The sequence below is a fragment of the Mugil cephalus genome, chromosome 1 (assembly GCF_022458985.1).
Source record: "Mugil cephalus isolate CIBA_MC_2020 chromosome 1, CIBA_Mcephalus_1.1, whole genome shotgun sequence".
NCBI classification, from domain to species: domain Eukaryota; kingdom Metazoa; phylum Chordata; class Actinopteri; order Mugiliformes; family Mugilidae; genus Mugil; species Mugil cephalus.
Genome location: NC_061770.1, coordinates 30767198 through 30780201, shown reverse-complemented (window position 1 = coordinate 30780201; position 13004 = coordinate 30767198). Strand labels below are relative to the sequence as shown.

The 13004-nt window shown below is 37.2% G+C and overlaps 1 protein-coding gene across 1 annotated transcript; it reads left to right on the top strand.

The window, feature by feature from the left end:
* The first annotated feature begins 660 nt into the window (after window positions 1–660).
* Window positions 661–8744, top strand: LOC125015948 (butyrophilin subfamily 3 member A2-like). Its single transcript, XM_047598059.1, has 7 exons — window positions 661–705; window positions 2210–2312; window positions 2537–2878; window positions 6279–6620; window positions 7187–7474; window positions 7578–7691; window positions 7781–8744. Exons 2-7 carry the CDS (start codon window positions 2231–2233, stop codon window positions 7858–7860), a joined length of 1248 nt encoding a protein of 415 aa, XP_047454015.1. The 5' UTR covers window positions 661–705; window positions 2210–2230; the 3' UTR covers window positions 7861–8744.
* Window positions 8745–13004: the final 4260 nt, after the last annotated feature.

Here is a 13004-nt window from a genome sequence, read left to right as displayed (position 1 = left end):
ACTAATTATTTTTATTTTATTTTTATGTATAATGAAGCTACTGTGACAAAGTAATTAACCTTGTGGATCATTAAAGTCTAAGTCTAAATCTAAGTCTAAGTAAGCCTAACTCTATGTATATATATATTATGTAGATCGATATCCCTCAAACTCAGGGCCAGCATCAGTCACTTTATGGCGCGTTGGACTCACTTCAACTTTCACTGTGCCTTAGTTTTCATATTTATTGAGTTCTTTTCTTTTATCTAAGATGTTCATGTATTTAGTCTTTAACTTGTTGCTCCATGGGTCTAAGAGTAACACAATTTCAACCCTGTGTTTGTGCTGAACACACAGAGGCAGAATTCACAATAAGGCACTGATACAGATTGTCTGTAATGCATATAGCAATTTATATGTTAGAATATTTTATATAATATGAATAATATAATTATTAACTTTATTATTGTCTTTTTGTGATTTCCATTCCTGGTTTGTTGTACATGCACCTGTTTTATATGCGAAGACAATAAATTTGAATGCAATCTAACCTAAAGGGACCAAAAGTGAAAGTAGGACGTGTCATAACTCACAGAGTCTGTTAATGGGTGACTTGCTGTGTGTTTTATTACTTTGTAACCTTTACTCTCAACACTTTATCATCTTGTTATTCTCTATCCAGTTGTTACCTGACACAGGATTTGTAGAGGAACTGTGACCAACAAGGTAAGAATGAATGGTTGTTTATGGATAGCTAACAAAGATAGGTTTCTACCATCTTAAGAATATATCCACAGTCTGCCAGTTTCTCTCTCAGGCTAACATGGAGGTACTGATGCTTTTTTTCCTCTGGTCTTCACAAAAAGACCATTTCTGAGTGCTGACGAGCACCAGAGGGTGGGAAAACATTCCACCAGTTTTAAAATGGCTCCACTGTGCGTTTCAGGATCCATTTTAAGGTCCTTTTAGTAGATTTTAAATGTCTTAAGGGTCTTGGGCCATTTTACTTTCCTAACGTACTTTTACCGTATCAACCTTCACAAACCCTGAGGTCCTCCAGCACCGGCCTTTTGACAATACCACAAGTTAGAGGTAAAAGACACAGGGAGGTGGTAGTAAGTTATTATGGCCACTGACTGTGGAACAGCTGGAGAACCTGAGGGCCTCAGAGACTGTTGAGACTCATCTTTTTAATCAGGCTTTTACATGATTTTAATTCCTATTAACTCTATTTTATCACATTTGACTTTTATTCATCTTTGGCTTGCATTTGATTTATGGTCAAAGTCTGACTTTAGTTCACTGATATATAAATGTATTTATTGGTGGATCGTAGCTGCTACGTTGCTGTGAGTGATGGTGCTGCAGTAAATGCTGACTGTTAGTTAACGAGTGGGTTTCAACATTTGGTCGACTGTAGTTAAGTTGTTCTGTTTGTTTGTGTGTGATGCAATAGAGTAAAGTGGTGGTTGACTTCTCTGGTGGTGGAATCTACTTCCCTTTATAAACCCCGGTTGACAGTTCACCTGAATGTGTGGATGCTACACCTGCTGTAGGATGACTCATCTCACTGTTTTTTTTAGTCCAACTCTTCACCAATAAACCTCAGCTCTGAAACTTGAAATGCATCTTGATTAATTTTCCTTTTATATTTGTTGTGTCTAGGTTTAGAGACTAGCTTCATAGTTAGGGTTAGCCCCATGGCTAGGGTTATGATTTTGTGATGGACCTCGTCTACAGTTCTTTAGTCTAGCTAACATGAGTGCTGTTTAGATTAATGGTTAATGAATGATGAATAATGTTCCTGAAATGACATTCAAATGGTGGCCTCTGAGAGGGCGGGGCCTCTGTGGATCATCCCACTAATACTTGATCTGTTTGGGATCTAGTGAATTTGGAGGCCAGGTCAAAACCTTGTACTTTTTCTTTGTTGTTGTTAAAGCATTTTGTGTGTGTGTCTGTGTTAGGCTGCGTCCTCCTGGGTGTCTGCTGCCATCAAGGACTTTCATTGCTATGGTTTAGGGTTGCCCTGTCTGGTCTGGTCTAGTTGGGAAGTACATGTCTCAGTAACATCCAAATGAATGCCAGGTCCAAGAGTTTCCCAGCAGAACAATTAATTATCACTATATGTTCAGTGAATTTCTCCTCTCAGTGGTTTTAATGGCTGATCTGTTCAAATCCATAGCTTATTAACCCAGTTATCTTCATTTTCTTGTCACTTATCTTTCAGAGCCCTGTGATTCTTTTCCAGATGGATGAACTGCACCGTACCTTTCACCTCTCAACTCTCACTGTGTTGGTTTTACATCTTTTCCTCTCACATGTCTGCCAAGGTAAATTGGACGCTAAGTTATTTTTAATTAAAGATAAATGACCCAAGCACAACATTCCTGTCTGTTTATTCATTGTATGATTTAATAATGTGGAGAAAACTTTCACAAACTGACACAGGTGCTTCAGATTCTGTCAAATAATTTTTTCATGATCAAGTCTGCAGAGATCAGTGGTTTTATTGAATGAAACTTCACACTTTAAACAGTCTCTTTCTGATTTCCAGGTCAGTCTGAACTGATTGGTTCATCTCAGCCAATAGTAGCAACTCTTGGTGGAGATGTGGTTTTACCATGTTACCTGCAGCCTGCTATAGACGCCACTGACTTGACGGTGGAGTGGACCAGACCTGATCTCAACCCCAGATTTGTCCATGTGAGGCGTTATCGTGAAGAACTCGTGGATAAAAAGCATGAATCATTTCAGGGGAGAACATCTCTGTTCATTGATGAGCTGACGAAAGGAAACATATCACTGACAATCTCCAAAGTGAAACTCTCTGATGAGGGAAAATACAGATGTTTTATTCCGGCGCTGGGGAAGGAGACTTTTGTTCAGCTACGAGTTGGTGAGTGAAGACATGATTTACATGACAGACAGACAGACAGACAGACAACTAGGGTTTGGACGATATGAAATTCTGGTAACACTTTCTATGAAGGTTGTATTTATAATGCCCTATGAATGCACTCATAATGTTTTATAAGGTGTCTATAAAGCATTATAATGGTCATTATTACCATCTATACATATTCACAAGTCGTTATAACCAACTTCATGATGCATTATGACAACTGGTTATGAATGATTATAATTTTAATCTGAATAGTGCATTATAAATATGTCAATATCTGCCTAGTCACTTGTTAGTTTTATAATGCATCATAACTACTTTGCTTTGATAAATGTGCATAGTGATGCATAATGACTTTTGACTTCGCCTATAGTGCTTTATATCTGTAGTTATAAGTATATGTGATAAAGTTATAATAATTCTATACATCTCCCTACAGCACACTGTTATAAGTGCTATTTGTCAGCGCTAGGTAAAGTGACAAGAATATGACACTATTATTAACAGATATAAGTTACTATGAGTAATTAAAAGGTGCAATGAACTAAGTCCTGAGTCTGGCATCTTTACCCCATATGCACAGTGTTAATATCATAGGTGTTATTTGTCAGCTTTAGGTAAATTAGTGCAAATGAAATGCCTGGACAGTAAAGACAAAAGAAATGCATTTAGTTCACTTTATTTTCATTTAAACCAACACACATAATCAGAATGATTATCAATGTTCTGAGCACATTACACAAACACATGAAACAGGCCACAAATGTGGCACGGCGTGGTCCTAGAGATGTGGCTCTTAAAAGTGCCTTTGGGTTGGTGACGTGATTCAGGGTCAGAGGTCAGGAGATGGTTTGACAGCAACTACAAGAAGAACAGAGGCAAATCTTTAGTGCTCTAGTTGGGTTTGTTTTTATGCAGAAAGGTTTGAATGAAAACAAATAAACAGATCACATTTTTTTGTTTAAAGCAGCCTAATGAGACATTATGTTACCGCATATCGTGCAGGCAGCGCAGATTACCCGTAGGTGACTTAATCTAGCTACACAAAGGTTACCAGACACGGCTAGTTTTAACTCACAAATTAGATCGTTTTCATATTCTTGCGTTTAATGATTGAAACCATTCGAAATAATTGCTTTAATATGTAAACGATGTGCTTCATGTAAGCAAAGTAAGGCATTAGCTCACAAAACACTAGCAGGACAGAGAGACAACATACCTGACCTGGAGAGGACTCAGCGGAGAAAGGAAAGAAAAGCCGCTTTACGACTAGTACATACAGTCAATGCTTTACGACAGTGGGAGGAGCTGGGGACGGAGGTGGGTGGGTGGGGTCAGAGGTCAGGGGTCATGGACTAAGGAATGACATTTCTACAATAATAATAATATTAATAAAAACGATATCAAAATAATATCTGACGGCATTCAATAAATGCGGACATTTCTAGCGATCCTGTATAAAGAAGCGGTTAAATGCCAACCCGGTGTCACAGTGGATGTGAAACTGTCACGAAAATTAATCTATTGTTTGGTGCCTGCCGATTTTCCTCAAATTTTCATGCCGCTCGAAACGAATTTCAAACTGATGTATTTCAATTGGAAGTTATTTCGTGAGGACGACTGTCAATGGGACACTGCGCAATGAAGAGGTTTGATTTAATTTCATTTAGACTAGATTTGTAATGGTCTTATTTCGGTTTTTAATGTAACGTCAATTTTGCTGCAGGATTCGGCACTTTGAGATTCGAAAAAAAATTAATGGTTATTTGTTATATTGGTCTCTTATACAGGATCGCTAGAAATGTCCGCCTTTATTGAATGCCGTCAGATATTATTTTGATATCGTTTTTATTTATATTATTATTATTGTAGAAATGTCATTCCTTAGTTCATGAAACCTGACCTCTGACCCCACCCACCCACCTCCGTCCCCAGCTCCTCCCACTGTCGTAAAGCATTGACTGTATGTACTAGTCATAAAGCGGCTTTTCTTTCCTTTCTCCTCTGAGTCCTCTCCAGGACAGGTAGGTCCTCTCTCTGTCCTGCTAGTGTTTTTTGAGCTAATGCCTTACTTTGCTTACATGAAGCACATCGTTTACATATTAAAGCAATGATTTCGAATGGTTTCAATCATTAAACGCAAGAATATGAAAACGATCTAATTTGTGAATTAAAACTAGCCGTGTCTGGTAACTTTCGTCTAGCTAGCTTAAGCCACCTACGGGTAATCTGCGCTGCCTGCATGATATGCGGTAACATCATGTCTCATTAGGCTGCTTTAAACAAAAAAACGTGATCTGCTTATGTGTTTTCAATCAAAGCTTTCTGCAAAAAAAACAAACCCAGCTAGAGCACTAAAGATTTGCCTCTGTTCTTCTTGTAGTTGCTGTCAAACCATCTCCTGACCTCTGACCCTGAATCACCTCACCAACCCAAAGGCGATTTTAAGGGCCACATCTCTAGGACCACGCCGTGCCACTTTTGTGGCCTGTTTCATGTGTTTCATGTGTTTGTATAATGTGCTCAGAGCATTGATAATCATTCTGATTATGTGTGTTGGTTTAAATGAAAATAAAGTGAACTAAATGCATTTCTTTTGTCTTTACTGTCCAGGCATTTCATTTGCTCTAAGATTCAGGACTTAGTTCATTGCACCTTTTAATTACTCATAGTAACTTATATCTGTTAATAATAGTGTCATATTCTTGTCACTTTACTTAGCGCTGACAAATAGCACTTATGATATTGCATAGCTGTTTATAACAGTGTGCTGTAGGGAGATGTATAGAATTATTATAACTTTATTACATATACTTATAACTACAGATATAAAGGACTATAGTAGAAGTCAAAACTCATTATGCATCACTATGCACATTTAGCAAAGCAAAGTAGTTATGATGCATCATAACATTAACAAGTGACTAGGCAGATATTGACATATTTATAATGCACTATTCAAATTAAAATTATAATCATTCATAACCAGTTGTCATAATGCATCATGAAGTTGGTTATGACGACTTGTGAATATGTATAGATGGTAATAATGACCATTATAATGCTTTATAGACACCTTATAAAACATTATGAGTGCATTCATAGGGCATTATAAATACAACCTGCATAGAAAGTGTTACCGAAATTCTTTTTCATTTTTTCTGCTGATTCGATTTAAATTGTGATTTTTCGATATGGCTGATTTTTGCAACATTTAGTTTTCTTTTTAACATGAGAAAAAGTTGAATGATGTCTACAGATTATATCAGGTGCTTTAGATTCTGTTAAATAGTTTAGTCACGATCAAGTCTGCAGAGATAAAAAGTTAAATGCTTATTTGAGGACATGAAATTAATTAACTTCACACTTTAAAGAGACTCTCTCTGATTTCCAGTTCAGCCTGAACTTATCGGTTCATCTCAGCCAATACTATCAACTCTTGGTGGAGATGTGGTTTTACCATGTTACCTGCAGCCTGCTGTAGACGCCACTGACTTGACGGTGGAGTGGACCAGACCTGATCTCAACCCCAGATTTGTCCATGTGAGGCGTTATCGTGAAGAACTCGTGGATAAAAAGCATGAATCATTTGAGGGGAGAACATCTCTGTTCACTGATGAGCTGACGAAAGGAAACATATCACTGAAACTTTGCAAAGTGAAACTCTCTGATGAGGGAAAATACAAATGTTTTATTCCAGCACTGGGGAAGGAGACTTTTGTTCAGCTACGAGTTGGTGAGTGAAGACATGATTTACATGTTAATTAGATAGATAGATAGATAGATAGATAGATAGATAGATAGATAGATAGATAGATAGATAGATAGATAGATAGATAGATAGATAGATAGATAGATAGATAGATAGATAGATAGTTGGTTGATCTACAAACATGACGATGCCCAAACATTTAAACCAAATTATTGTTATGTTTCTATGTTTTATTCTATGCCATGGCAGCAGATGGTCGTCTTCGCCGTCACATGTCCATGTTAATAACCAGTGCAAGTCTTGTTGGTCAGTGAGTTCACATTCCCCATGACAACCAATGGAATTGGGCGGCTTGTATATTAATTGCTTTACTGAACACACTGACCAACAGATGATAAAAGAGACTGTCATCACAATTACATGAAACAAGTTGTATCTATCTGTTGGAGGGTGTTGTTAGAAAGGCTAATTAATAAAAGTTATACAAAACACATGACAGAGGACTACTGACAATTGTGAAGAAAATAAATGTTTCTGTGAAATATACAAACCTAAAGAACATGTTTCTTTTTTCTTGCGCCCAGCATCAGCTCCTGTCTCCTCACCCGTCATCAGTTTATCAGGGATGGACAGAGACAGAGGAGGAGTGGTGCTACAGTGTGAATCCAGAGGATGGTATCCAGAGCCTGAGGTGTTGTGGCTGGACGCTGAGGGAAACCTGCTCTCTGCTGGACCTCCAGAGACAGTCAGAGGTCCTGATGACCTCTATACTGTCAGCAGCAGAGTGACTGTGGACAAGAGACACAACAACAGCTTCACCTGTAGAGTCCAACAGAACAACACCCACCAGACCAGAGAGGCTCACATACATGTTCCAGGTAGAACACGCTTAGAGAACGGACCATGACATGATTTTAGTTTGACACAGTTTGTGTGTGATTGTGTAGAAATGTCATGTAACTCTGTGTCTTTTCATTTCAGATGATTTCTTCAGTTCTGCTGTTCCCAACAACACTGGTTTGGTTGTTAGCTTAGCTGTTAGCATCATGGTTATTTTAGCATGTGTCTTCTTTGTGTGGAGACAAAATAGAACCAGTAAGTTACAGATGAGTCACCACATTAATGATGTAAAACACCAGCAAACTTCTTTTCTAGTTGAATTCAGCTGCTTTGATTTTACACAGAAACCAAGAAAAGATCCAGAGATGAAGCAGAGAAGGAGAAACTTTTAGGAGAAACTAAAGATGTAAGAGACAAGAAGTGAAAGATTAAAGGTTCAGATTGATCAGTTTGAAGAAAGTTTGATCAGTAAACCTGCTGACTGATCATCATCCATCTGTCTGTCTGATATCTGACACAGAAATATGAGAAGATTGAAGAAGAGCTGCAGAAAACCAAAGAAGAACTGAAGAACAAGACTGAAGAGATGGAGAAACATGTAGATAAAAACACACACCAACCACTAATGCTCAAACACCTTTTCCTACATTATGTGTATACATAATACATTTGTGTTTGATTATGAAAACACAAATGTGTGTGTATATATATATATATGTATATATATACACACACAGAGGTGGGACAAAGTTTTCAGACACCCAATGCACTTGTTTTTTGTAAAATCTCAGACAAAATACTAAACAAATCCTAACAGTCATTATAACCTTAACAAATGACTGGTTCCATAAAAAGAAAGAAAGTATTGTTTTCATGATTATGTCTTGTATCATGTTTCAGTTTTCCGTATTATTTTGTCAAGCTTTGTAACTTCCTGTCTGTCGTGCCTCCTTTTTCTTTGTTCCTTGTTGCATTGTTGTGGTACTTAACTGATGTGTTCCATATGTTGCTTTCCACTTGTTCCTCCTATGTGTGCTTGCCTTATTGAGTTCTGGATTACCTTCCTAACGCAGAACCCCTTTTCCTCTGATTCCCTGCCTCCTCATCTTTAGTTCTGCATTTTGGGTCCTCACCTCAACAATAAGTCCTGACAGTTGTGTCATTTTGGTTCCAGTGATCCACTAATGAAGGCTGTGTTAAACATTAAAAGACATTTTTCTGTTGCCACATTGAACTCTGACAAATATTGAGCAATTCTTCAAACCCACATGATTCCTTCCACAAATCTATCAAAAGGTCCGCTTCAAAGCCAAAACCAAAGGATTTTGAAGAATTAAAATAATGGGACAAGATTATCGCTCAACAGTGTGAAAGGCTCATGAGGAACATGGAGTAGAATTAGAGCTCTACTGCTGCTAATGTCACCAGGACTAAATATTAATTTGATGATGTGATGGTTTATTTATTTTTGTGGAAAATCTCTTTTGTGTTTTTAACGGTGTGGCTGCATTAGACAGACACAAACAAATTCAAATTATATATATACATACATATATGTATATATATATATGTGTGTATATATACTGTATGTATATATATGTGTGTGTGTGTGTGTGTTAAAGACGTATAAGGATTTTAAAAGGGAAAAAAAAGTAAAAATCAGCTGCTATTAATAATAATACAAGAAGAACAGTACAACATCAAATCAATGTCTAAAAACCTACAGCTACTGAATTGATTAACATGTCCAGTCTTTCTACCAGAGGACATGTCCTGGGTAACAGGCACTAACTGGGTCTACTGTGTAATCATGGTGGTACATCATGTACCACTGAGCAAAAAGGTCAAAATATCAACATTTTAAGAGAGATTTACTGACATTGTCATCTCTTTCGGGTCCTTCAGAATCTGTTGGCTGATACAACACCCTGTAACATGAATGTCCAAATCCAAATATGGTCATATAGCCACTTTATGTGTGATACACAGGAAGGACATTTCAGAATCCAAAAATGGGAACAAAAGTATTTCTTGAATAAAAATGTAAATGAGCTTAGTGTTGTTACTATATTTGTAGGTATCATTACAAACACTAACGTAATTATGCCCCAGTGTATCATTAATGCCTTTATTAAGATTTTTGACATTTTTAGCATAATTTTGTACTTAGATCTTTAGCCCAGACGTTATCCAGGAAGGACAGTTTTGTACTTTTGAGCTAAATAGGTCCTTACATTTTCATTTCTTGCAGTAAATACTCATATGAGCAAGTAAAGTGGGGAGAATTGAGTAACAATTTGTACTTTTTAAATTTTTTTATTTATTTTTACTATTATAAATATGCTTCGGACACCAGAATCCACATGTCTCACATGTCTCCTTCTTTAATTACTACTTTTAATTCTTCTAAATTCTATGGTTTGGCCTTTGAAACAGAGCTTTAGATAATCCACCACAGAATTTCAACGGGGCTCATGTCTGGGGATTAAGGGGCCACAGTAAGACCTGGATCCTGTGCTCCTGCAGCCAGGTTCTACCAGCCCTGGATGTGAGGATATAATGAGCATTATCTTGTTGAAACATCCGGTTTGAACCTTGACAGAACAGAGCGCGTGCAGAAGGAAGCATGTGGTTTTGAAGAATGGCTCAATATCTGTCAGAGTTCACTGTGTCATCACATACAGTTAGATGACCAACACCAGCAGCACTCATTCATCAAACCATGATGCTGCCTCCACCATGTTTGACAGTAGCTACTGTAGATGCAGGAGATGATGCTTGGCCTGGTCTTCTATGTGCCCTCACATTAGCAGGAGGGAGATAAAGGTGGAAACTGGACTCATCTGACCACAGAATCTTCTCCCACTTCCCATCGTCCTGTAAATGTGGATCAGGATGAGGTCATTTCTTGTTGAAGAAACCGTTGGACGCCCAGATCTTGGTTTGTCTTCCAAGCTTTTGGTTCTTCTGTATTTCTGCAGAGTGGATCCAACTGATGAAGGACTGCATCTGCACTTCCTAGTGATCTGGTGGCAGCTGTTCCCTTCCTGGCTGAGAATCTGTATCTTCAGTCGTGCTTCATGCGTTAGGTTCCTCGTTTTAGCCGTTGTTGTCTCTTTATACAGATATGAAGCACGGCAACAGAAAAATGTGTCTTTTAATTAAAAGTATGGCCATCATTAGTGGATCACTGGAACCAAAATGACACAATACTCAACATTTCTTATGTATTTTTATGGAACCAATACTTTTTAGGTTTTAGGTTTTGTTTAGTGTTTTGTCTGTGGCTGTACTAAAAGAAAATACACTTGAAGACCAAAGAGTGATTCTTAATGCAGTATCTCACAAATGCATGGGGTGTCTGAAAACTTTTTTCCATCATCGTACATATCAAACTGACTGATTGAGTTTTGATCCAGTCTCTCTGCTGATGCTCTACTCTACCCCCAATACACACACAGAAATGTTGAATGATACACTGTACTTAGTTGTCTATTTTCTTAGTAGTTTTGCATTTTAGTTTGGCACAATTCCTATTTCCTAACATGGAGTATACAGGACTTGTGACCTATGCTACATCCAGTCACATGCTTCACTTTAAAGGAGCTGCCATGGCACACATTTTTGTACAGTTTATGATTTGACAACACTGATACCTTCAGACTCAACTGTGACTTTGCTCCATCTACTGGTGAAATTATATAACTGCAGGTTTTCTCCTCCTCTCAGGTCAATGAACTAAAGGAGGAGAAGAAGAAGCTGCAGGAGGAGCTGGAGACCAGAAACAAAGAGATGGAGGAGACAAAAGATGAGGTGAAGAACAAACTCATAGACATGGAGAGAAAAGTCAAAGTCAACTTTGTTATAAATTCCGGATTCACTTTTTTATTACATGATAAAATGCACAGATAAATATTTAGTTCACGTAAATCACAACAATAAATCAAGAATCAAGAGTCTTTATAAAATTTTGCAGACACTCCCAGCATTGAAGGCACACATATAAATGACACCACATTTAAACAAAACACTTAAATATTAATTCAATTCCTCCAAATAATAGACACTACAAACACACAAACAAACTAATATTACAGATATTCTTCTTCATCCCAGTTTAAGAAAAAGCTCAACCATGAAGAGAGAAATAAAGGAGCTGGAAACAGAGGTTCATGTTGAATCCAGATCTTTTAATTCCATAATAAGGAAGTAGTTTAGAACCAAATCAGCTTGGTTCATAAAAACATAAAATCTTCAGATCAGTAGAAATGGAATAAATCATAAGAGGACAAAGTGACAAAAATCTGAATAAAAATAGTACAAACTGAAATACTGAAAAGTTGGTGGTTCGGTTCTGCCCTGTCCATAGTTTGTCCATTGGTCCTTTGGCATAACACTTAACCCACCTCGTCCCCAGTGGGAACTCCACTGGTGTGTGGTTGTGAGTGTCCAGGGCAGCTGTGACTGAGCAGTGTTGGGCAAGTTACTTTCAAAATGTAATATATTTTATATTACAAGTTACTTGCATTTGAAAGTAATAAGTTTCTTTACAATATCACCTTCTGTGTAAAGTAATAAGTTACTTATTACTTTTTAGTTACTTTCACCAAAATAAATATTTATGACAAGACATTACAAAATGAAGGTGCACAATATTTTTTCATGGTGAATAGTCCTTTTATTATTTTCACCTTATTCTTTTAATCTGCTACAAGTATATGAACTGAAATTTACATTGCAAAGTTTTAAAGTTTTTCTTCCGTGAATGATTTTTCCTCAGACACTGAGACACTAATCTCTATTGACTCATAACTTTATATATTTCTATCCATATTTTTTAGAGCTTTGTTCATTATCACACACAGTCTTATTTATGAGTACTGTAAAACATGGAGATGTATTATTGTTACTGTTAAATTATTCTGAGATGATGTGACAATAACAACCATGAAAATCCCTCTGCAAACACAACTGACTTAACAAATTAAAACAACTTTTAATCATTAAATCACCTCTAACACCACCTGTAGTGTCTCATCTTAAATTAACTATCTGTGGAAATGCGTTTATACCTTAACAATAGGACCAACGTTATATCATTAGAGATTAGTTTTTACCTTGTCACTTGATGAAACAGGGATTTTGCTGACAAGCTTTTTAAACGCCAGCGACTCAACTGTAGAAAGATTCAGCACATCCTCCATGACACACTCAGCCTCCTCACTTCTCCTGGGTCAAACATCTTCACCTCTGGTCTGGGGAAATACAACTTTCATTGTTTAGATTTGCTCATGCCGTCGTTTAGCCTCTAACTCCAGGTGTTTGTTCAGGTTACTTGTACTTTACTATTTTTAGCCGTAGACGGTTCCCTCGGCCTCTGACCACATAATAAAGTGGTTCTTATCCATTTCTGTGACAAATTCAGAATAGTGCGAGTATAACCACTTAGAAAACATTCAGTTGTTGCTATCTTGCAGTTTTCTTCTTCTTCTGTTGATTTTAAACCGTCTTCTTCTTCTCCTCTTTATTTACGGCTGTTGCCCCTGTGTTGTTTTTTTTAAATCTCCG